The 26487-nt window shown below is 42.6% G+C and overlaps 1 protein-coding gene across 1 annotated transcript in view; it reads left to right on the top strand.

The window, feature by feature from the left end:
• The window catches only part of ITPR2 (inositol 1,4,5-trisphosphate receptor type 2), a 525149-nt gene that overhangs the window by 266422 nt on the left and 232240 nt on the right, over positions 1 to 26487 (top strand). Inside the window, exons 33-35 of the mRNA XM_062194964.1 lie at positions 3743 to 3871; positions 5340 to 5460; positions 22614 to 22804. Coding sequence (XP_062050948.1) covers positions 3743 to 3871; positions 5340 to 5460; positions 22614 to 22804 — 441 coding nt within the window. The remainder of the gene's footprint in view (positions 1 to 3742; positions 3872 to 5339; positions 5461 to 22613; positions 22805 to 26487) is intronic.

Genomic DNA, 26487 nt, shown 5'->3' with positions numbered 1-26487 from the left:
GCTTCTCTGTCCGCCACTCTGTGATCTTCTGCCAGTGACTCAAATTCGCGGAAGCCCACCAGAGCCTGAGAGCACGAGCTGGTTGGTGGTAGTGAGGGAACATCTGATACATCCATAGATGGTCTGTAAATTTATTAACCTAGAGGACTGGGCCAGCAAGCAGTAGAAAACTGCCTCCTGGGGCCTCCAGGGTCTGCACTGGCAGGGAGCAGGAAGCAAGAACGGGGCTGGGAATCAAACCCAGGCCGACCTGGGGAGGCAGCAGTGATGGCTCAACTAACTGGGTTCTTGCCACCCACCTGGAGACCTGAGTTGCATTCCCAGGTCCTCGCTTTGGACTGGTGCAGCCCTGAGCATTGGGAGATTGACACAGCAAATGGAAGATCCCTCCTTCTCTTTGTCTTCTGCTCTCACTCTGTCACTCTGCCTTTCAAATAGATAGATAATAAATAAATAAATCTCTTGTTAAAAAAGAAATAAGAAAATGATTTGTAATTTTGGTGATGTGTACCCCAATTCATTCCAAAAATGGATTAAAGCATGATGGTGCATTAGAATGATGGAATAAATATAGCCTTTTAAAATAAGTGTTTAGGTAATGACAGTACATGAAAATGTTTTATAGGAAGTAATGTTATGTGATTAATATGTGCAAACATTGAAACTTTAAAGATACATGTATTATACATAAAAAGATCACTTAATATGATGTAATTTTATATGAGCTATTTTGAATCTTTATTGTGAAGTGATAAAAATAAATAGCATAAAGAAATATTACCCTGTTTATAGGATTTTTTTCCCTGAATAGTATTTAAAGATTTTAATATGAAACTGGCTTCCTACATTTCTTGGCTATCTGCAACGTGACAGTGTAGGGTGCAAAGTGGAATTGTTTTCATCGATATGGGCAGAAAAACTATCTTGAAAAATTATTTCACATTTTTGTCTAAATGAGTTGAGAAATAACTTTCACACAGTTTTGCAAACACAGAATTTTTATTGCTCAGGATTTTGAGGGATGTTTTTACCTAGAAAGAGGTTCCTTTTATTAATCTAGTGACTAAACAGCGAATGTCTGGGGGCTTTGAGCAAGCACCCAGTGGTGAGTAATACTGTGTGGTAGTGTGTAGTAACTCCAGAGGGGCCCACACAATTGCATGAAATCCACTACAGGAACAACATGGTTGTCTCTACTGCTTATGCCAAACTTGGTCCTCTACCTGTTTAACTTTTTAAAAAAGATTTATTTATCTATCTGAGAGGCAGGGTTATGGACAGAGAGAGGGAGAGACAGAAAGAGAAATCTTCCATCCGTTGGTTCACTCTCCAGATGTCTGCAACAGCCAAAGGACAATTCAAAGCCAAGAGCCAGGAGCTTCTTCCTTTTCTTCCACGTGGGTGCAGGGGCCCAAGGACTTGGGCTGTCTTCCACTGCTTTTCCAGGCCATTAGCAGAGAGCTGGATTGGAAGTGGAGCAGCTGGGACTTGAACTGATGCCCATATGGGATGCTGGTGCCGCAGGCAGAGGCTTAACCTACTATGCCACAGCGCCAGCCTCGACCTATTTAACAAAGTTGTAACCTACATATCAATAAAGTTCAAAGTAAAAGCCAGTGCTAGAAAGGTACGAAAAGAAAGAAATTCTAATTCATATCCTTCAAAGCAAAATCAACTTTATATTAGGTTTTGGACCACATTAACTTTTGTTTGCAGGTTAGATGTTTCACAAATATAGCCTAGCCCCAAGTGAACCTGAAACAAGAGTGCTTGGTGTTTGTTTCTTAACTGAACCATCTTGGATATGCCAGGTGCTTGATACATGCTGGAACCATAGCTGGATTACATAATTGGACAAGATTCGTTTCCTTGACTTGCCCTGTTCTCTATGTAACACTGTGATGTTAGCTGTGCTGTAAACCTTGTAGGTCTAGTAGAAACCCTAGGTAGGGGTCGATTAATTGATGAGGATGAAGTGATCTGCCCATGTGGAAAGTGACTTGGACATCTCTCCCCTCTATCTGGCAAATGCTGGTTTTCCAGATTGAAACACTGGATACATGGTGTAAGAAGGGCATTTTTAAAAAAATTTCCATGAAAGGTTTTAAAGAAATGTAACATTAAATTACAATTACTTATTCTTTTGATTGAGCACCTGTTGAAAAGAAGAAACTAAATAGAGATCTGGGTTGTCTAAGAACCCCTGGGTCGGACGTCCACCGTACTTACTCACCTGGTTTTCTGTTTGTGCCTGTTGTTCAGGTCTCTCTCTGCTGTCTTCCTCTCCCTCGGCCTCTCCCTCCTTCTGCTCCTAGGCCTCTTCTGGTTTCTTTTCGTCGCTGCATGTCTTATCACCACCTGACTGTATGTCATTAGTTTCTAGTCACGCTTCTGCATTGTGTCTACCCTGCCAAAATGACTGACTTCCTCCTTGAGTGGGAACCCCAGAGCAGGCACCAGGCTCTCCTTTGCTCATCTCTCCCAGCTCTGCTCTGCTCGCTCAGCCTCTTCTGAGTCATGACTTTCCTGAGCATGACTTTCCTGCTTCTCAGATGGTCTGTGCTTTAAGAAAGAATAAAAATTCCTGGAAAGGGTTTGGAGCTGCTCTGACCTTTGTTTTCCTCTCTAGATCTTTCCTGTGTTTACTTCCTTCATTTTGGGCCAGGTGTTAAAAGGGACAGTGCATGGAGATACAAAAACACCATTAATCATACTCACTGGTTTCTTATACTTGTAATGACTGTTTTATTAAGATTTTATTGACATATTTGAGAGGCAGAGTTACAGATAGAAGACTTTTCTCTCTGTCTCTCCCTCTATCTGCTAGTTCACTCCCAAATGGCTGCAATGGCTGGAGCTGGACCAATCCAGGGTCAGCAGCCAGGAGCTCCTTCTGGGTCTCCCACATGGTGCAGGGGCTCAAGCACTTGAGCCATCTTTCACTGCTTTCCCAGACCATAGCAGAGAGCTGGATCAGAAGAGGAGCTGCTGGGATACAAACCAGCACCCATATGGGATGCTGGTGCCACAGACAGAGGCTTAGCCTGCTATGTCACAGCTCCAGCCCTTTGTAATGACTTTCAAATACCTTCACATTGAGTGGAAAAGTGTTTTCTCACAAAGCCAGGTTTGGAGATGGAGGGAGAGCTGGGGGTGTAAGAGAATGGAGAAGCAGATCAGCGAGAAAGGGCTGGGGGCTCAGGAATGGTCTGTGAAAGAATTTTGGTTCAAGCCTGAAATAACAAGCAAACATGCAGGAGAGCTTCACAGTGATGCAGTCTGAATGGGTTTTAGGCAGAAGTATTGTTCTGCAGCTTCACAAAGCAGAAGGGTGGGCATTTGGTTCAGCAGTGAAGATGCTGTCTAGGATGCCCACATCCTACGTCAGAGTGCCTGGCTCCATGTCCTGACTCGGCTCCCTATTCTAGCTTCCTGCTAATGCACACCCTGGAAGGTTCAAGAAGTTAGATCCCTGCCACCTTTGTGGGAGACCTGAACTGGGTTCTGGGCTTCTCTCTTTTGCCTGGCCCAGTTCTGGCTGTTGTAGGTATTTGGGGAGTAAACCACGGAAAAAAAGATCACTGTCTCTCTTTCTCTTTGTCTTTCAAATAAAATAATAAATACATTTTTCGAATGCAATACAAATGATATTAACTGTTTCAGTTTTTGAAAGGTTCCAGTATTGTGCTACAATGCAAAGTTGTGATAAAATGTTAGGTTTGTTGTTTGCTTTCCTCTGCAGGTTTGCAACACAACCACAGACAGGAAACATGCAGACACCTTCCTGGAGAAGTGTGTGACCGAGTCCATCATGAGCATCGTGAGCGGCTTCTTCAATTCTCCATTTTCAGACAGCAGTACCAGCCTCCAGGTACCTGCTGATTTGGGAGGGAACAGCCTTTCATCTGGTCAGGACCTCAGCTCCTTGCTGCACTCTGTGTTGCTGACTGTTAGGCCCCTTTCTGAACTTTCGAAAATTTAAGTAGAGACCCCATCTTCAAATGGGATTATCTTCCTCTCTTTCTGAGCAGAATAAGAACCTGCATATCCATATGTGGACTACTTGCCAGGTGGTAAAATAATATCACGAGTGTTTAAGTGGGTAGGCATTTGACTCAGCAGTTCCAGGTTAGTAATTGATTGGAAAAGAACTGACCGAGGATTATATATTGAGACGTTCACCCAAGTATTTGTAATACTTAAAATTAGACATGAACAGGAAATGTCCACAAATAGAGGTGCAGCTCAGTATGTTATGGTATGTCTGTAGGATTGTTTGTTTTATAGCAATTAAAAATCACTTTTTAAAAAAAATTGAAGCGTAAGTGATTATCCTAAGGTCTTACTTGAGTGCAGAATTTCAGTGTGGGATCATAGGATCATCCCTGTTTGGTAAAGAACACAAAGCATAGTGGATGTAAATAGAAAACTCAGGCAATAAATATCCTATCTTCAAAATGGATATTTATTACCTCTCTGTTGTAGGATTACTGATGTTTTTCACTTCTATGGTTTCTAAATATTCTACAGTGATTATTCTTATAAAAATATCTTTGCAGTTTTATTTTCCTTAGGAAAAAAATTTATTAGCTAGAACCAGGTGAAGTTTTTTTTGTAGTTTATAGTGTTTGTCTTCTCTTTGCCCATCATATAAAACTAGAACAGTCAGTTAAGCACCTATGAATTAAACCAGGGGTTATTAAAATATATATATATTTATTTAAGATTTATTTATTTATTTGAAAGGCAGAACTACAGAGAGGCGGAGGCAAAGAGAGAGAGAGAAAGAGACCCTCCATCCGATGGTTCAATCCCCAAATGGCTGCAATGGCCAGAGCTGAGCCAATCTGAAGCTGGGAGCCAAGAGCTTCTTCTGGGTCTCCCACATGGGTGTAGGGGCCCAAGGACTTAGGCTGTCTTCTGCTGCTTTCCCAGGCCATAGCAGAGAGCTGGATTGGAAGAGGAGCAGCCAGGACTCAAAATGGCACCCATATGAGATGCCAGCACTGCAGGCGGTGGCTTTACCTGCTATGCCACAGTGCAGGCCCCTATTAAAATATATTTAAATTCATCTTACTAACTTTGAGATATGCCATATTTGTCCATATTAAGAATACAGTTAAAATGAAAATCATCAATTTTCTATGGGGTCTGGGATGGCCATTATGAAGTAGGTACCTAATATGTGATTGAAGAGTGAGGAGTTTGTTGTATAGCACTGAGCCGCCAAAGCTTGCATTGCCTTTCATTCTGACACACCTTCCTGATAACGCATAGAGAGCGCTTTAGGAGTGGAAACGGGTCAGTGGCACTACTTGCCTGCCTCTCTCTGCTTTCAGACACACCAGCCCGTCTTCATTCAGCTGCTGCAGTCTGCATTCAGAATTTACAACTGCACCTGGCCAAACCCGGCCCAGAAAGCCTCCGTGGAATCCTGTATCCGAACTTTGGCTGAAGTGGGTAAGTCACTTTCACATCTCTGGAAGAAGCTGGGCTTTTGGCTGTTGGGCAATGCAAGTTTCTTTCCAGTGTACAACTTGTAGAAAATAGGTGTGGTTTCTGTGAGGCGCCAAGGCAATGACCAACACATGATTCTGAACACTGCATACTTTTTGGGAGGAACTTGTGCATTGTCTTATTGCATCTTGCACTTGGGTCTAGCTCAGGGAGTATTTACAGGAATGATTTTAATTAATTGTCATCTCTGATTTCATTCTGGAATTGTGTATTAAGTCGTTGACTAATGCTTTCATATGACAGTAGGTCTTTTTTGAGGGAATTTCAGTTTTCCACGTTTGTTTGAAATCCATCAATATTCATCAAGGGTCTAGGATCCATAGAAGGCTTCAGAAATTACAAATGAAATGGGAGGCCAGGGGCTCAGAAGTAAATAAAGGTTAGTGAATTCTCGAAGAGTTTCTCATAGGTTCCTCTTCTAGAGTGCATGTGAGAAACTTCATGAAGTCATCCACTGATGGTGGAGGGGAGAAAGGAGAAGAAATACAGATTTGGTTGGATTTCTGAGAAACCAAGAGATGCTCATTCTCTACACTGATGTTGGCACTAGGGCGAGTAGTTGCTGTGTATTGCATTGTCATTGTCATTATCACCACAAAAACAATTAGCAGTGCTGGCCAATTTATGTGTATTGTCTCCTTTAATCCTTAGAGAGGTTCTTTGATTAATTAAAGTTTACAGCTGAGAAAACAGAGTTGTCTAGGTTATGTAATTTGGCCAGGGTTATAGTATTTGCTCAGCAAATATGTGATACATGAATACGTAATTTAGCTAATTAATGGCTTTTTTGAAAGATTAATTTTATTTGAGAGGCAAAATTATAGATAGAGAGATGGAGAGACAGAGAGAGAGAGATCTTCCGTCTTCTGGTTCATTTCCCAGGTGGCTGCAAAGATCACAGCTAGGCCGATCTAGAGCCAGGAACCAGGATTTTCCTCTGGGTCTCAAACATGGGTGCAGGGGCCCAAGCACTTGGGCCATCTTCCACTGCTTTTCCAGGCCATTAGCAGAGAGCTGGATCAGAAGAGAAGCAGCCAAGACACGAACCGGCACGATATTTGATGCCGGCATCACAGGCAGAGGCTTAACCTATTACACCACAGCACCGACCCTTAATTAAATGACTTTTTAAACATTTTTAGTCTTCTTCCCCATCTGCAGTTTGACCTAACGAATTTTGTATTAACAAAATTTAATGACAGAATGCTGCGATACTAGCATCCCATATGGGTGCCTGTTTGAGTTTCGGCTCCATTCCTGATCCAGCTCCCCACTAATGTACCTGGGCAAGCAGCAGAGGATGGACCAAATTCTTGAGACCCTGCATCATGTGGGAGACCCGGAAGAAGCTCCTGGCTCCTGGCTTCAGCCTGGTCCAGCCCTGGCTGTTGTGTCCATTTGGAGAGTGAACCAGCGGATGAAAGACTTCTCTCTGTCTCTCCCTCTTTTTTTCTCTGTAACTCTCTTTCAAATAAATAAAAATAAATCTTAAAAAAAATTAATGACAGCCTCAGTTTTAATTTGGATATAGTAAAAAGCAGTTATAACCCAAAAAGATTAATTGACTGTCAGGAGAACTAATAGACACTTAATGGAGTTCATCTAGGTGATTGATGATAAATGAGGATGACACTTCAGAGATGGTTCCTAACCCAACAGGAAACAGATGCATGTGGCCACCCCCGCCCCAATCCTCTTTGCTTTCCTGGGGCTCTGTTCCTTTGGGATGTCCTTGTCGCCCTGCTCAGCCTGGCTCTGTGTGGAATCATTGCTTGTCGTGAGTGCCTTGTTCCCCTGGAACTCCTGCAGTGTCTGCCCCAGCTTCTGTTCCTGGTCTCCTCTCCAGGCAGCTTCCCACTGCCTTCCTTGTTGGGGCTCCCATGCTCTGGATCCCTACAGATGGCCCACCACGGACACCTGCTTTGCTCTGCTCCCTGGAAGCTTTTCAGGTGACAGTCCAGGAAGGGAAAGGGAGGGATCTGGGAGCAGGTAGAGCTCACAATTTAAACTGTGTCAACAGTAAGAAGGACACATGAGAACCTCACTTTTAACTTTTTTTTTTTTTAATTTATTTGAGAGGCAGAGAGGGAGGGGGAGAGAGAGACAGAAACAAAGAGTGGTTTATTTATCAGATGTCCCTAAGACTAAGAGGCCAAAGCCAGAAACCAGGAACTCTGTTCAGTTCTCTCATCTGGATGGGCAGAGGCCCAACTACTTGAGCCATCACCTGTTGCCTCCCAAGGTGCATATCAGCGGGAACCTGGATTTGAGATCAGAGCCAGAAACTGAACCCAGTATTCCTGTGAGGGATGTGGATGACCCAGGCTGGCATCTAGATTAACCGCTGTACCAGACAACCACCCCAAGAGCCTAGATTTTACATTTTACATAAAAAATGCACATAATGTAATGTCCAGAGGAATATAAATAAAATATTACCATTGATTTTCTCTGAGTGGTTGAATGGTAGGGGACTCTGATTTTCTTGTTCATGCTTTTATGTAATTTCTGAATTTTGAATAATATATTACTCTTTAAGTTATAATGAAACAGCAGTAAAAGTGCTTTAATTTGGACCATATCAAAGAGAAAATGTGTTAGCCATTAAAAGATAAAATCGAGGAGCTGGCATGTAACCTAGTGGTTAAGATGTAGTGCCCCATATTGTATTACCTGGGTTCAGTTCCCAGCTCTGGCGATGCATGGACTCCAGCTTCCTGCAGCGCAGCTCCGGGAGGTAGCAGTGATGACCCAAGTAACTGGGCTCCTGCCACCTCCATGGGAGATGTGGATTGTGTTGCCAGCTCTCGTGTGGGCTCAAGCCCAGCCCCGGACAGCCACTCCGTGTGACTGGGGAATGAACCTGTGGCGGGAAGATCCCTCTCTCCCCAACCCTCAAAACTAAATGAATGAGTACGTAAACTAACAAAGCAATAAACCAAGGGAAAAATCAAATAAATATGATGTTAATTTCTACATAGGAGTATATTATCTCTTTTTTAAGGATTTATTTTATTTATTTGAAAGGCAGAGTTACAAAGAGGCCCAGCTGCTCCACTTCCAAACCTGTTCCCTGATAGTGTGCCTGGGAAAGCAGCCATTTGGTGAATGAACCAGCAGTTGGAAGATCTCTCTCTCTCTCCCACTCCCTCCCTCCCTCTCCCTCTCCCTCTCCTTCCTTCCCTCCTTCAACTCTGCTTTTCAAATAAATAAATCAATAAATCTTAAAAAAAAAAACAACAAACCAATCAAAGAAACAAAAATAGCACAAGAGACAAAGAACTTGGAGCCACAGTGAGATTGTGTCTCTGAGTGTGGCTTCCCAGGGGGTTCATGGTGTGCTCAGTCTGTTCCAGAACAGGATAGCAGGGCTCTGGGGGCTTAAAACAGTCCAGAAGCTGTGTGAGTCTGTCATTTATCTCTCAGTTCTAAGATTTTATTTTCTTCCATTGCCTATATAGTTATTATAGATAATCAAAACTTTATGATTTAACAGGAAATTGTAATTCCTTTTTGTATGCTTTAAAAAACACGTGTGGAAAAAAAGCTGAAAATCAGTTATATCTAGGGTCGGTGTTGGGACCAGCAGTTAAGACACTGCTTGGGTGTCTGCATCTCACGTTGGAGTGCCTGGGCTGGAGTGCGGGTTCCACTCTTGATTCTAGCTTCCTGCTGATGGCCATGCTGACAGACAGACATGATGGCCCAGGCAGTAGAGTCCCTGCTACCCATGTGGGAGAGCCAGCTTGAGATTTGAACTCCTAGCTTCAACTTGGTACAGACTTGGCTGTTATTGGCATTTGGGAAAAGAACCAGTCGATGGAAGATCTCTTTCCCTTTGACTTTGTCTCTCTCTGTCATTCAAATAAATAAATAAATAAATACTTTTAAGAAATAATTCTACATAAATCTGTTGTCTAAGGGGATTTGACAGAGTGGTGATTTGCAATACAAGCGCAGTCCTGTCCTGGGCACCAGAGTGTGTTTTGTGTTTTGCTCACTTTTCTCTTGGTCCCTTCTACCCAGACAGTTCCGGGCCCTGGAAACTCTGTCCCCTCACCAAGGTCTCTGCAGTTGCCTCTTCCCCAACCTGGGCCTTGTTCAGCCCCGCATTCCTTGTTTCTCAAACCATTGCAGAAAATCACCGTTTTCTTCTTCTATCTTTCATCACTTAAGTACACTTACTGCTGGAATAATCCCCCCGAAGTGAACTTCTCTCCGTTGGTTTGGAAACATCAGTGCAGAGCCCACCCTTGGCGGCGTTCTTGGTCTCAGCAGCTCAGGACGGATCCTTCCTTATGTGCTTTATGCTGAGCCCAGCACAGCCTTCCCTCCCCTTCCTCTTCTCCCTCTCTGGGTTCCCACGTGGGCCCTGTGTGACAGCAGATGAAGCTCCCACGCCCATGCATTGTTCACACCATAGCTTCCACTATGGCCTCTGCTCGGCACCTTCTCCAGTACTCAGTAACCTTTGGTAACTCAGTTACTCAGTAACCTTTGGCTCAGGTTCCTCCCTGAAAGCTTTTCTGGACTTCCACATGTATATCTGAGCTCGCCCCGTTTGACTGCTTGTCTCTGACACTCTGCATTGCCATTGTTAGAACCGGTCTCATGTCCCTGTTAGAACTTGAGGATGACAGTTATGAAATGGCTGTCAAATGGTCGTTAATAGAAAGCTGCTTTCTCGATTGAAGGTGAAAGGCAGAATCCATTTTGTTATGTGCGTAGCATGACTGCTGCCATGAGCCGAGCAGAGGAGGTTGGGTTTATTGGCAGTAATCAGCTAGGGAGAGCAAACACATTAAAGGGGACTGATTGTTTTGAGGTTACTTTGCTTAAGGACTAAAACAGGGAGCATCCTTATCATGCCACACTTGGCTCTGTTTGATTGGTAACTGTGAACTTTCGTGGAAAATTGGCCATTTTCAGAGACCAGTCTGTCTGCCTAGGTCTGACGCCAGCAACTGACTCGGTCCTGGGTTGGTGTGTGCTGTTGGGGCCCGGTGCAGAAGGCTGGTTCAAAACAGTGGCTTCCTATAAACTTTTTGTAACAATGAGTACAGCTCTGTCTCAAGTCTTACAGCTCAGTCACTTTTGTTTTTGGCAATGCTTGAAAAATGCACAGAGGCACTAAAACGTAATGCAATTCAAATGCATTGGAATTATACTGCAAGTATCAAAAGGAACAAAGAGTACACATGTGTAAAATGTAACAAAGTCAGGGGAGTACTTTATATTCATAAAGTAAATTTTCAGTGCATCTATGTACTGGTGAATACATTCCCTTAAATGCAGATGTCAGTTATAGCAACATTTACATAATACTTTATGATTTGTTAAGTACTCTCAAGCACATTAGCTCACCTCATCTGTCATCTCAGAAATACTTCACTCTCTTCATTATTTGTTCATTGAATACAGGAAGTAGTAAAAAAAATCAGCAAAAACATTTGCCATATCAGCATTTAAAACTTTGCTGAGAGCAGCGAGCATTTACTGAGTGTTGGTGATTTGGTGACTGTGGATTGGACTAATTCTTTGCTCTCTTTTACTGATAGGGAAATGAGATTAGTAAGGTTAGGCAGCTTGATTAATGGAACATAGGTCGACAGGGACAGAAATGAGATCCGAAGCCTTTGTGGATGGACAGACAAGCAGGCGTGTGTGGTCGTCTTTATCAAATCATTTTAATAAACATGTAATCTGTTTTATACCTTTAAGGTACAACATAAAGGAGCTGATAACTGTGGTGTGGTGCAATAAGCTATCAGTTGCTACCCCAGTATCACCTATGACCTATTACGGTGCCTCTTTAGGCTGCCCCAATTCCCAGCTAGTCCCTGCTAATATGCCTGGGAAAACAGTAGAGGATGGCCCTAGTACAGTGACAGAGAGTAGAATAGATGAGAGAGAGAGAGAGAGATTGATTGATTTTCTGTTGATTTACTCCCCAAATGACTGCAACAGCCAGGGACCAGACTAAAGCCAGGAGCCTGGAATTCCATCCAGATCTCCCACTTGGGTGGCAGGGGCCAAGACTTGGACCGTCTTCTGCTGATTTCCCAGGCATATTAGGGAGCTGGATGGGAAGCCGAATAGCTGGGCCTTGAACCAGTGCTCCGATATAGGACACTGTGTTGCAAAGAGCGGCTTAACCTGCTGTGCCATAGTGCTGGCTCCAAGAAATCTTTATTTATTTATTTATTTTTTGATTTGTTTATTTGAGAGGCAGAATTACAGACAGAGTGAGGGAGAGGCAGAGAGAAAGGTCTTCTATCCACTGCTTCACTGCCCAAATGGCAGCAGAGGGTCTGGTGATTAACACATTGATTAATATACCTACAACTTAAACTGGCTGCTTGGATTCTGTTTTTATCCCTCGCTCTTGATTCCAGCTTCCTACTAATGCAGACCCTGGGAGGCAACGGATGATGGCTTTAGTAACTGGGGCCCTGCCACCCACAAATACACTGTGTTCCTTGGCTCCTGAGTGCAGACCAGTATAGCCTCACCACTGTGGGCATTTGGAGAGTGAACCTCCAGATTGCACTGTGTCTCTCTCTGAGTCTTGGGTGAACATAAAAAGAAAATAAGTCTTTTGGTGACTATCATTATAAGTTTAATTGTGACCCATATATATCTCTGTTTCTTGATTTGAAAGATTTAAGTAACATCTATGTACACCACACTATGAAAAATAAGGAAATCATCATATTGCCTTCATTTCTTCCTCTATTTTTCCACTCAGTATTCAAATTATTGCTTGAAATATGATTGACTTTCCATTGTTATGATTTGTGATGTGTATTTTCTGTTTTGAAAACGACTTTTTTGTTTTTAACAGATTTTATTTATTTATTTATTTGGGAGGTGGAGTTAAAAGGGAGAGACACTGAGAGAAGTCTTATATCTGTTGGTTCACTCCCCAAATGGCTCCAGTAGCCAGGGCTGGGCTAGGCCGAAGCTGGGAGCCAGGAGCTTCTTCTGAGTCTCTGATGTGGATTCAGAGGCCCAAATACTTGGGCTATCTTCCACTGCTATCTCAGGCCATAAGCAGATAGCTGGATCAGAAGAGGAGCAGCCGGGACAGGAACTGGCACCCATATGGGATGCTAGCACCACAGATGGAGGCTTAACATATTATACCACAGCCCTGCCCCCCTCCAATACATTTTTAAAAAATATTAAAAATATAGATCAATGTGATAATTTAAGCTGTACATGAAACAAATGCATATAGCTTTCAAATAACTTAGAAAACAGACAAGTAGCTAGTAAATTAAATCGAGATTTTTTTTCAGAAGTCCTTCATAGAAAAAGAGTACTTTTTACCATATACTGTTTTAAGTCTTTCCTTCAATCATGTTTCATTAGATTTGCTGCATTTGTATCTGTAGTATTATTGTTAAATGTTTTGAGCCTATGATCCGTTGTGAGTTTACCATGTCACGTAAGTTTTCGTGAGCTCTTAAAATTGAATCCACACTCAGTTAATTTACTTTGTATGTCATGTTTTCTGATGAAGCTTCCTCAACTTTTTTTAATTAGAGATTTTATTTATTTATTTGAGAAGTAGAGTTACAGACAGTTAGAGGGAGAGACAGAGAGAGAAAGGTCTTCCTTCCATTGGTCCACTCCCCAGATGGCTGCAATGGCTGGAGCTATGCCGATCGAAAGCCAGGAGCCAGGTGCTTCTTCCCGGTCTCCCATGTGGGTGCAGGGACCCAAGCACTTGGACCATCCTCCACTGCTTTCCCAGGCCATAGCAGGGAGCTGGATTGGAAGAGGGGCAGCTGGGACTAGAACCGGTGCCCATATGGGATGCCAGCGCCACAGGCGGAGGATTAACCTGCGCCATGGAGCTGGCCCCTCCTCAGCTTTTAACTGCTGGGTGCTTTTGAATGATTTGCACCTGCGAGATTCATCAATACTGATGCCCCCCATTGCCACATTTTCTTGTAAGTTTTATAAAATTAGAAATTGATAAGAGGATGCAAGTTCTTAAGTGGTAACAAGTGCAGATTTGCAGGCACAGTCATGACTTGCAGGAGTCTAGCTTGAGTGTGATGTGCAAGCATGGCTCTCACTTTGCACCCTCAGTGAGATAAAGGAAGGCTGGGCTGGGAGGAAGGGTGGCGAGCTCTGCAGTGAAAGTGCACCCTGTGCTCACTGGCATCTGAGCCGTGTTTAGGCCGTGTGATTTCTTTAAATGGCGCCGGTCAGTTGCTGCTCCTCAGTCAAGTCATTCATAATAACACATGGGAGAATTGCTTTGAGAAAAAGCACCCACGAACCAGTTCCATATTATATCACTTAAAGAAGAATTGTGTTCCATGTGTTTCATAATTTTCAAATGATTTGGGGGATTAATGCTGGGTACTTTGTTGGCAAGACAGTCTATTTTCCAAGTGGAAATTCTGTAAAATATCTTTTACAAATGTTTTAAATAATGAACATCAATCTTCAAGCCAGTCGTTCCCCTAAATATGAACATGTAGAAAATATTATCCATTTGTGAAGAGAAACCCAGTCTCTATAAAAATAAATACAGTCTACTTGGGGTTTTATAGTTGATGGCATAGAGTCTGACGTAATACTCCCTTGTGATTATAGCTTTGAAAAATTATTTTAAAAAATTAAACCTTTTGGAAGTTGTGATAGGACAATATCTTGCAAAATTTTGTCACTGATTAATTCAGTTAATAATGATAATGATTTCTCACTTTCTAAAGGGTGTTTTAATACTTGAGGAGAGACAATGTGTCCAACCGTATCTCCTGTCCTCAATTTCCAGTGCATGCTGGTTAGAAATAACATAGAAAGAAGTCACAAAGCAAGATGAAACACATATCTGGGGCCTGCTACAATGCCTAGAACATGGTAGGCACTCAGTGAATACTTAATGCATAGGTAAGATAGACAAGTAAAAGGACAAATGTCCAACTCGTGTCATTGGCTCCATAATATCCCATTGTGTGACTGCATTATAGTTGATTTAATCCCATTGTTGTGGTATTTGCATTGTTTCTAATCATTTTGTGCACGAGAGAGAATATAATCAATACCAGTAGGCAAAATTCCTGGGTTACTTTAATTTTCATACATCTTGCCCTCTGAAGAGGCTGTTCAGTTTATATCCCATGAGCAATACAGGGGAGAGTGATTTTCTCTTTGATCATGGAGGGTGTTAGGTTTGTTACGATCTAATAAGTAAAAATATGTTTAGAGCTTAAAACATTATTTGAGAGTCAGGGAAGGGGGAGACCCAGCTGGTTCACTTCCCAAATGTCTGCAGTGGCTGGGTCTGAGCTGGGCCAAAGCTAGGAGCTGGGGTCTGGGAAGTGAAGCCAGATCTCCCACACAGGTGGCAGGAACCCAATTCCTGCCTCCCAGGGTCTACATTGGCAGGCGGTTAGAATCAGGAGCCAAAGGCAGGAGCTGAATCCAAGCATGCTGATGTGAGACACAGGAATCCCCATCAGTAACTTAACCACTAGGCCAAACACCTGCCTTTGTTATAATTTTAATGTGAATTTCTCTTTTATGTGTGAAGAAAAAACAACCTTTTCATATGATTGAGTCAGTTGTATTTCCTTTATTGTGAACTGTCTCTTGTGATTTGATCACTTTTTCCAATAGTTTTTTCTTAATTACTTGCATATCATTTATATATTAAAGGAGAGGAGCTTTTTGCCAGTAAGTAACAATTTGTTTTTTAATTTGTCATTTTAGTTTTGATTTTTGACATACATAATTCTTATTTTCCTTTAGGCTTTTTAGTTTCTTTTTTAAAAAGATTTATTTATTTATGGCAGAGTTACAGAGAGGCAGAGAGAGAGAGAGAGAGAGAGAGAGAGAGAGAGAGAGGTTTTCCACCACTGGTTCACTCCCCAGATGGCCACAATGGCTGGAGCTGCACCTATCTGAAGCCAGGATCCTCTTCTAGGTCTCCCATGTAGTTGCAGGGGCTCAAGGACTTGGGCCGTCTTCCACCACTTTCACAGGCCATAGCAGAGAGCTGGATTGGAAGTGGAACAGCCGAGACTCGAACTGGTGTCCATATAGGATGCCAGCACTGCAGGTGCCGCCTTTACCTGCTACGCCACAGCACTGGTGCCCTAGGTTGCCTTTCATCTTCAGAGTAGCCTTGATCAGCTTGGGATATTGTTTGAATTCCCATGGAGATTTTCATGGTTTGTCTGCTTTCTTGTGATTTTGATGTTGCTGTTTAAAATTGTGAGCTGTAGGATATGAGGCGTGGAATCAACTTTATTTTTTCCAGATGACTAGTCAGGTGTGCCAATATTAGTCCTTGGATATCCCATAAAAGCTTTGTACTTTGCTCAGCTTGAGGATTCATTGAAAATACCCAGAAAGTCTGAGCTCCAAATAAGAAATGTATTTAATATCTTTAATGTTCTTCCTGCTTAAAAACCCTGCAGTGCTTCGGCACGGGTGTATCCTGGTTCTTTGACATTATCTAGAGATGGTTCCGCTCTCTTCCTATACCATTCCACCTGCCCTGTGCTCCAACTCTTTGTCATCTCTTTGGGCCTCTACGGTAGTGCTTGACAACCACCCAGGTTTCCTAATTATACTGGCTGCTACCTTTCTCCCTTACCTGTCAGTTTAATCTAAGCATTTTTTCCCATGGCACCTATCACTGCTTTATGTGTGTTCTCAGAGATTTGGATCTGGCAGATAACATCAGTAATTCCATCTAATTAAAACATTTTGTATAATATGCAGTATTTAATGAATAATGATTAGAAGTAGATATTTACTACATCTGAAGATCACAGCAAAGATTTGTCCTATCCAGAGAACTTTCAGGATTGATAAGCCTAATTAGAAAGTTAGCCTAATATGCATACCTCTGGGTAACAATAGCTCACTTCAGAGGGTTAGTTATTGCTATGCAGTGCTCTGCAAAGATCAACGCAAGGGTGATAACTCACTCCTCTCTCCTTTAGTTTTTTTAAGGACCCTGTAGACCTACTCTCTGGCCCTGTATCCTGAATGTGGTAGTATCTTAGTTGCATTGTGACTTAGAACTGAAATAGCAACAATTATTTTTTAAACTTTAATGTGAGCCTGTCTGTGAAATCCTGCAGTTGGGTTACTGCTACAGGCTGGGAGATTGGCTGTCTGTAGTAGAATCATTAGCTCTTTCTTAGTGAAAAGCAGAGGTGGGGAATCAGGGGTAATCCCAAGTGTAACTAATCCCAAGCATATGTCCTAGGTGACATTTCCACATACTGTGGAGCCCAGAATATTTTTGTGCTTAATAAAAGTAAGCTAAGTTTGGATCATTTGAAAAAATTGTCATCTACTTATTAATATTCTTGTAAATGAACTCATAATTCTTTTCCTAGTCATAGTTTTCTGTTTTGTTATTCTGCTTAATTTTTAAACATTGGAAAGCTAAATTAATGCTGTCAATTTGGTTTCAAATTAATATTTATACTGTTTTGACAGTGAATCTGATTTAGACCATGTGTTTCCACATACTTGTGTTTTTACAACGGATTGTAAAAGCTTTATCATTATCTGCACAGGGACCATTTTATCTCAGATTCTATTTTCCTCAATTGCATAGTTAATTTTCTTTTATTGCCTGGAAATTGTGATGTAGCCATTGGCTAGAGTTTACCTTTAGGCATGGAAAATTGTGTATTTTATGTGGCTAATTTGTATCATGCAGTTTATGCTACCACAGGAGACTACAATCATCGTGGTACAGTTTGGGAAAAACTAAACTCCTTCCAGTCAGTGTGGGGTTGGTGGAAGCTCTGAGGCTGGCTGGTCCACAACGCTGGCCAGAGGAACGTGCAGGGACAGTAGCCTCCCAAGAGACTCGGGCTGGTGGGGCTTGCTTAAGCTCACTAAGAAAGGTCTGTGTTGTGAATCAGAGTTACTGCCCCTAGACTGCATTCCCACCGGTGCCGTTAGGAGAGTACTTACTGAGTACGTCTTTATGTGAACCGTATTTCCGTCAACAACACTTACAATGCGACTTCAAAAAGTTCATGGAAAACAGGGTTGAAACATGCTTATTTGATGCAAAAAAAAATTGAAACCTGTGTATAGGAGAGGTCTTCATGAAGTTTACAGAGTATGCCAATTCAGAAAAAGCTCTGCGTGGAATAGAAAACAGTTTTGCACCAAGATCAACTCAGTTGATTCCATTATGGGATTCCAAACTTTTTTTTAAAACTTTTATTTAATGAATATAAATTTCCAAAGTACAGCTTATGGATTACAATAGCTTCCCCCTCCCATAACTTCCCTCCACCCGCAACCTTCCCCTCTCCTCTTTCATTCACATCAAGATTCATTTTCAATTATCTTTATATACAGAAGATCAGTTTAGCATATATTAAGTAAAGCTTTCAACAGTTTGCACCCACACAGAAACACAAAGTGTTTGAGTACTAGTTATAGCATTAAATCACAATATACAACACATTTAGGACAGAGATCCTACATGAGGAGTAAGTGCACCGTGACTCCTGTTGTTGACTTAACAATTTGACACTCTTGTTTATGGCGTCAGTAATCCCCCTAGGCTCTTGTCATGATTTGCCAAGGCTATGGAGGCCTTTTGAGTTCACTGACTCTGATCATTCCTGGAGTAAGAACAGTCTATTCAATAAATGGTGCTGGGAAAACTGGATTTCCATGTGCAGAAGCATGAAACAAGACCCCTACCTTACACATTACACAAAAAATCCACTCAACATGGCTTAAAGACCTAAATCTATGACCCGAAACCATCAAATTATTAGAGAACATTGGAGAAGCCCTGCAAAATATTGGCACCGGCAAAGACTTCTTGGAAAAGACCCTGGAGGCACAGGCAGTCAAAGCCAAAATTAACTATTGGGATTGCATCAAATTGAGAAGTTTCTGTACTGCAAAAGAAACAGGAAAGTGAAGAGGCAACTGACAGAATGGGAAAAAATATTTGCAAACTATGCAACCGATAAAGCATTAATAACCAGAATCTACAAAGAGATCAAGAAACTCCACAACAACAAAACAAACAGCCCACTTAAGAGATGGGCCAAGGATCTCAATAGACATTTTTCAAAAGAGGAAATCCAAATGGCCAACAGGCACGTGAAAAAATGTTCAAGATCACTGTCAATCAGAGAAATGCAAATCGAAACCACAATGAGGTTTCACCTCACCCCAGTTAGAATGGCTCACATACAGAAATCTACCAGCAAGAGATGCTGGCGAGGATGTGGGGAAAAAGGGACGCTAACCCACTGTTGGTGGGAATGCAAACTGGTAAAGCCACTATGGAAGTCAGTCTGGAGATTCCTCAGAAACCTGAATATAACCCTACCATTCAACCCAGCCATCCCACTCCATGGAATTTACCCAAAGGAAATTAAATTGGCAAATAAAAAAGTGGTCTGCACCTTAATGTTTATTGCAGCTCAATTCACAATAGCTAAGACCTGGAATCAACCTAAATGCCCATCAACAGAAGACTAGATAAAGAAATTATGGGACATGTACACTATAGAATACTATACAGCAGTCGAAAACAATGAAACCCGGTCATTTGCAACAAGATGGAGGAATCTGGAACACATCATGCTGAGTGAAATAAGCCAGTCCCAAAGGACAAATATCATTTGTTTTCCCTGATCGGTGACAACTAACTGAGCATCGAAAAGGAAACCTGTTGAAGTGAAATGGACACTTTGAGAAACAGTGACTTGATCAGCCCTTGCCCTGACTGTTGATGAACAACTTAATACTTTATCCCTTTTAGTATTTTTTTGTTCTGCTTAATACTATTGGTTGAACTCTGTAATTAATACACAATTATTCTTAAGTGTTGAAACTTAACTGAAAAGTGATCCCTGTTAAATATAAGAGTGGGAATAAGAGAGGGAAGAGATGTACAGTTTGGGACATGCTCAATCCCAAATTGACTTGCCCCAAATGGTAGAATTAGAAACATGCCAGGGGATTCCAATTCTATCCCATCAAGGTTGCATGTACCAATGCCATCTCACTAGTCCAAGTGATCAATTTCAGTTCACAATTGATCATAATGATAGGACTAAGAGTCAAAGGGATCACATAAACAAGACTAGTGTCTGCAAATACTATCTGATAGTATAAAAAAGGGAGAGAACGATCCAACATGGGATGTGGGATACACAGCAGACTCATAGAATGGCAGATGTCCTAAACAGCACTCTGGCCTCAGAATCAGCCCTTAAGGCATTTGGATCTGGCTGAAAAGCCCATGAGAGTATTTCAGGCATGGAAAGCCAAGACACTGTGGAAAAAATAAATAAATAAAACAAAATAAAATAAAATGACCTAAATGAAAGATCTCCGTGAGTGAGATCCTAGTGGAAAGAACAGGTCATCAAAGAAGGAGGTACCTTTCTCTGAAGGGAGGAGAGAACTTCCACTTTGACTATGACCTTGTCTAAATATGATCAGAGTCGGGATTCCAAACCTCTGTGGGCACATGACCACTATGTGTGTGTGCCCCTGTTTAACATACACTGGACCCTTTTGGTTTGCACACTTACGGCCGTGTGCAGCTCATACAAGTTGTCTTCTGTTATTTTCTTCACTATTTGCTCCCTTTCACTGTGTCTTCTAGTCCTTTCTGGAACTTAACATTTGTTAGAGGTTTAACTTCCTAGATTGGCTTCTCTATTTCATAATCCTTGTTCTATTTTCCCTTTCGATCTTTTATGCCTTAAGTTCTAGAAGATTCCTTGACTTCCTTTTCCAGATTTCTTTGCGCTTGACCTTTTTTATGCAGCTGGTTGTTGAAATGTTTATTTACACAATTCTTCATTTCTAAGATATCTATTTTTTTCTGATTTTCAAATTTTTTTTTGCATGTAATACATACTTAGAATTTTCTGAGGACAATAATTGGAATTATTTAAACATGTTTTGCTTTAGCTGGAATGCTCTCTTCGCTGGGCTCAGTCCTTTCTAACATTCCTGGTTTTCCTGATGACCCTTGCTGGTGTGTCATTACAGTGTCTGTAATGAGTGGTATGAGTGGCTGGATGGGTTTCCCCTGCAGTTTTTTTTTTGGACAGGCAGAGTGGACAGTGAGAGAGACAGAGAAAGGTTTTCCTTTGCCGTTGGTTCACCCTCCAATGGCCACCACGGCTGGCGTGCTGGGGCTGGCGCACCGCACTGATCCCAAGCCAGGAGCCAGGTGTTTATCCTGGTCTCCCGTGGGGTGCACGCCCAAGGACTTGGGCCATCCTCCACTGCACTCCCTGGCCACAGCAGAGAGTTGGCCTGGAAGAGGAGCAACCGGGACAGAATCCGGCGCCCCGACCAGGACTAGAACCCGGTGTGCCGGCGCTGCAAGGCGGAGGATTAGCCTAGTGAGCCGCGACACCAGCTCCCCTGCAGTTTTAAGGGACTACTTCTCTCCCTGAATCCTCATTTAAATGACAACCCTGATCTGGAGTTGTGTGTTTCAGACTGAGCAAATGCTATGTAGTCTCTTCTTTGGGGTTGGGGAGTGATGCGTTTAATAGCAGAAGCCAGACTGGGAACACCAGCGAATCTTACAACCTGGGGGCATTCGCTTGAGTGCTGCAGCCTGCTTTGTCTGTCCTCCCCTCCCCTTTGTTTGACTATCCATGTAGCTACTTGGTGAGAAGTTGCTCCACTTCCAGGTCAAGCCCTCACACCTTGATTTGGCATTCTCTGCCGTCAGATAGTCTACTGTCCTGGGAGAATGTTTCTGCATGGCTCTGCCTTTATCCTCTGGGTAAGACCTGCTGCGGCCAGCTGCTCTGTTTGTGCTAGTCAGAAGGAGGAGGGCCTGAGCGTCCCAACTCTGCATCTGTGATTCTTTGATGAGTGGCCGCAGTGACACCTCACACCCCAGGTCACACCTGAGCGTCCCAACTCTGCATCTGTGATTCTTTGATGAGTGGCCGCAGTGACACCTCACACCCCAGGTCACACTCTGTATTAGTTGACCTGTTCCAACTCTGATCTCCCATGGGCACTTTCTTCTCTTGTGGGATAATCCTGTCTTCATTCTGTCTTGCAAAAACACCTCAGTGTTTGTGTTTTCCTTGTGGCAAGCCTCCCCATTTTTCAGTATAGTTGTGATATATTTGTTAAAAAATAAATTCAGTAGATCTTGGAGAAAAGGACCTGTCATGTGCATCATCTTTCAATGCATACTTTTTTTTTTTTTTTTAAAGATTTATTTATTTGAAAGAGTTACACAGAGAGAGGAGAGGCAGGGAGAGAGAGAGAGAGAGAGAGACAGAGAGGAGAGAGAGGGTGAGAGGGAAGGAGGGAGGGAGAGAGAGAGAGGTCTTCCATCTGCTGGTTCACTCCCCAGTTGGCTGCAATGGCCAGAGCTGCTCCGATCTGAAGCCAGGAGCTAGGAGCATCTTCCAGGTCTCCCACAGGGGTGCAGGGGCCCAAGGACTTGGGCCACCTTCTATTGCTTTCTCAGGCCAAAGCAGAGAGCTGGATCAGAAGTGGAGCAGCCAGGTCTTGAACCAGTGCCCATATGGGATGCCTGCGCTTCAGGCCAGGGCGTTAACTCACTGCACAACAGAGCCGGCCCCTCAATGCATACTTTTCTCACTCTTTATTTTTTCACTTTATACTAGTACTCTTAGATGTTGTAAACCCTGCGTGTGTGTGTGTGCGCGCGCTCATGTGCAGGCACACAATAATTAAGTTAATGAAGAAATTGGCAGGATTTTATCATGTGTTTTCCGTCTGCCTTCCTGCTTTCTTTGGCATCTGGGAAGTATAAATCTGCCTGGTTGTTTTAGTGTTTTTCTGTATTGATGCGGTATCAAGTGTGTTTCAAACATTAATCATTGCAAAATCAAATAAGTTCTTGGAAGTTTAATGATCTGCCTTTACTAATTGGTCTTAGGAATTGAAATACTTTCAGGTTAAAAGCTTTTGTAGTTATATAAAGCAATTTAATGGCAGAGCTTAAAATTTTGATGCTTTTTCTTTTTTATTCTATGTTTATCAGATTGTATCATGTGTAATAAGCTATAGTCCAGTTAAGAGGGAAACATTTCAAATCTTTCTTTTTTCAGCAAAAAATCGTGGCATTGCCATTCCGGTGGATTTGGACAGTCAGGTCAACACTCTGTTCATGAAGAGCCACTCCAATATGGTGCAGAGAGCAGCCATGGGCTGGAGACTGTCGGCTCGCTCTGGACCACGCTTTAAGGAAGCTCTTGGAGGGCCTGCTTGGGACTACAGAAATATTATTGAAAAGTTACAGGTACAGTGAGCATGAAATCACATTTGTATCTTTTGAATTGCAGGTTTTAAAATACGTCATCACACGAATTCTGGGTAATTACAAGCTTTATTTTACAACCCTCTACTACCACCAGTCTAGTTATTTATGAAGCAGAGAGAGAGAGAAGGATACACTGACAGATACACACAGAGACAGGTGGAGGGAGAGAGAGAGAGCAAGCGAGCTTGGGATTATTGGCTCCCCTCTCAATTGCCTAGGCTAAATACCCACCCAACCACTACCTTTTTAAATATATGGCTTCCATGGAAAAGTTGTTTCGAGGTTTTTTTTAATGTGTTTCAATGGTATATATAGTAGTGAATAGTGGGTCTTAATATAAAAATAATAATATCAGTGATAAAACTGGTAAAATAATTTACTGTGAGATTTAGATCATAAATTAGTTATTTGTAGTCTTGCTTAAATTTATCTTTCAGTATTCTGTTATAATCTTTTGGTCAGGATGCTGTAGGCATCTTTATTCCTAAGTGACTTGCATAGTATCTCCCTCTTGTTTTTGGTTGGACATTCTGAGACAGTGGGTAAAGAAAGAAGTACTGGTCTGCTTGGCTGCCGTAACAGAATACCGCAGACTGGATGGCTTAGTTAGGCCATGGAAGTTCATCTTCCCACTGTTGTGGAAGCTGGAAATCCAAGGCCGTGGTGTCAGAAGTGTTTTTGTTTGAGGCCTCTGTCCTGGGCTTGCAAGTAGCTGCCTTCTCTGAGCCCACCTGGGTCTTCCCTGTCTACTTGTACCACCTGTGTTGTAATGCTCTCTTCTCATGAGGGCCACAGTCATGTTGGCTTAAGGCCCACCCACAAAAACTCACTTATATTAATTGTTTTTTGAAAGATCCTGTCTCTAAATAGAGCCGCATGATAGAAGGCTGTGAGTTAAAATATCAGCTCATGAATTTGGAGGAACAGGACTAGCATTCAGCCCATAACAGATGTCTTCCCATCCGCATAGAAAGAGTTCGTGGAGCTAGTTGGAATATGATTTGATAAAGTGTTTTAATTTTGGAGAATGGTAAATTCAGGAATGGGAATAAATATTCTTAAAGGGTCACGTGTAGATGCATGTTAAATGTGATTAAAAGGACAAGCTAGATTTAGATAGTATGAGAAACTTGAAGGCTATGAGTCGTCAACAGTGTGGGGGAAAGGTCATTATATAAATGAGTAAGCGGTTATTGGTTTATAGGATAGGATTTTCAGAAAGAGCCTGAGAAGGGCAGATTAGTTGGGAGTTACTTGGGTGGCTGTATGAATGTTATGAAGAAACAGGTGTGTTAGATAATAGTGAGGGCTGGATCAGCACACTTGGGGCTGAGGTAGAGTGAGGACAGGAGAGGAGTGTTTTATTGTTGTTGTTGTTTAGATTTATTATTTATTTGAAAGCAGAGTTACTGAGAGAGAGAGCAATACAGAGAAAGATCTTCCCTCCCTTGGTTCACTTCCCAAATGACTACAACAACTGGGGCTGGGGCAGGCTGAAGTCAGGAAACAGGAACTCCTTCCGGGTTTCTCATGTGAGTGCAGGAGCACTTGAACCATCTTCTACTGCTTTCCCAGATACATGAGCAGGGAGCTGGATCAGAAGGGGAGCAGCCGGGACTCAAACCAGCATCCATATGGGATGCCTGTGTAGCAGGTCATGAATTAACCCACTGCAACACAGCACAGGCTTCCCCGAGCAGAGTTCGAGAGGCCCTGGTGATTGGAGATCAGGTGCTGTTAAGACTGTTGTAGGAGAAAAGAAGAGGGGAGGGGGCTGGTGCTGTGGTGTAGCAGGTAAAGCCGCCACCTGCAACACTGGCATCCCATACGGTTGCTGGTTCAAGTCCCGGCTGCTCCACTTCTGATCCAGCTCTCTGCTGTGGCCTGGGAAGGCAGTAGAAGATGGCTCAAGTCCTTGGGCCTCTGCACCCACATGGGAGACCCAGAAGGACTCCTGGCCCCTGGTTTCAGATTGGCATAGCTCAGGCCGTTGTGGGCAATTGGGGAGTGATCTAGCAGATGAAAGACCTCTCCCTGTCTCTGCCTCTCCTTCTCTCTCTGTGTAATTCTGACTTTCAAATAAATAAATCTTTAAACAAAAAGAAGTGGGGAGGAGGGGACACAGTAGGAGGGTAATGGCTCTGGTCACTGAAAAATGCGTTGAGTTATGTTAACAGGCTACTCGGTATCTTAGACATGAAGTCGATACAAGGGCATGAAGCCATGTATAGTTTTCATAATATGAATTTTCCTTGAACTTTTTGAAGACCTTGCATATCTGAAATAGTTGGAGCAAGGATAGTGGTGGTTGTTGGCACAAGAGAGAATGTAGCGATAGAAAAAAAGTGACTAAGAGTGGCAGAATATCCAAATAAATAAAAAGGCAGTCAGGAAGCGTAGAAGACAGGCAGATTGGTGAAGCTGAGGCAGGGGCACATTTTAGAGCTGAGGTAGCGAGTAGTGTGAGCTGGCCTGCAGATGGTGTGCCTTAAGCCTCTCCTAGAACAGTGACTGCATTCATGAAGTAAATACTTACCCAGAAAATTCCACACTAGTCACTGTGTGAAGTGTTCCAGGTAGAGCAATGGGGTCTGTGCTCTCCTGGGACATACATTGTAAGTCATGAAATAAATGATGAAGTGTTAGGTAATTAAATGTGCTGTGAATAAAATAAAGCAGAAAGACCATGTGGTGGAGAATGACTGGCAGAGTGATCCTGTAGTTAGAGAGTTGCTCTTTATCAAGGGGACATCTGTGTTGAGACCTGCATAATGAAGGGGAGTCATCTATTCAGAGATTTGGAGACAGGGTGTTATGGGAAGGGGACAGCAGAGGCAAATGTCGATTAACCAGGAGTGAAGTTGGTTAAGTTGAGCCAAGAGATGTTTACTGGGGCAGGGGTTTAGGGATTAAAGGAGGAACATATTAAGAGATGAGGCATCAAGTCATGTAGAGAGTTCGTTGGTGCTATGGTCTGAATGTTTGAGTGCCCCTAAAATCCCTGTGTTGAAATCCTCATTCCCCCCCAAGATGGATATAAGTAGGTGAGGCCTTTGGGGAGGGGATTATAGCATGAGAATGGAACCCTCAATAATGGGATTAGTGCCCTTATAGAAGTAGACCCAAAGGAGATGTTACTGTGAGGATTATCAAGGAGGCACCCTCTCTTTGCCAGGAAGAGGGACTCACTAGGCACCAAATCTGCCGATACCTTGATCTTAAGCTTCTCATTCTAGAATAAGTTCTGTTGTTGGTAAGCTTCCCAGTTGATAGAATGTTGTTACAGCAGCCTGAATGGATGAAGACCCATGGTTAAGGCGTTTGGGTTATATTATATGTGTGAAAGCAAGTTGTTGTAGATTGTCCCAAGTGGAAAGATGTTACCTGGTTTACCAGGAAAAAGATCAATATGAGTTTAGAGTGGATTTTGGGGTCCAGACATGGAGGCAGTAATTTATCTCAGTGTCTGCCTGAATTCAGGCAAAAGAAGATGGTGGTTTGGCTTACGGAGATACCAATAATAATGAAGAGAAGTGGGTGAGTTGGATGTGTTTGGTTATGAGGTCAACAGGATTTGCTAGACAGGGAAGAGGAATCAAGGATGTCTCTGGGTTCAATGTGGTTCTGTCACCTGCTAAGATAAGAAGTAGTAGGAGAGAAAG

The sequence above is a fragment of the Lepus europaeus genome, chromosome 6 (assembly GCF_033115175.1).
Source record: "Lepus europaeus isolate LE1 chromosome 6, mLepTim1.pri, whole genome shotgun sequence".
NCBI classification, from domain to species: domain Eukaryota; kingdom Metazoa; phylum Chordata; class Mammalia; order Lagomorpha; family Leporidae; genus Lepus; species Lepus europaeus.
This window is presented reverse-complemented; position numbering and strand designations above follow the sequence as displayed.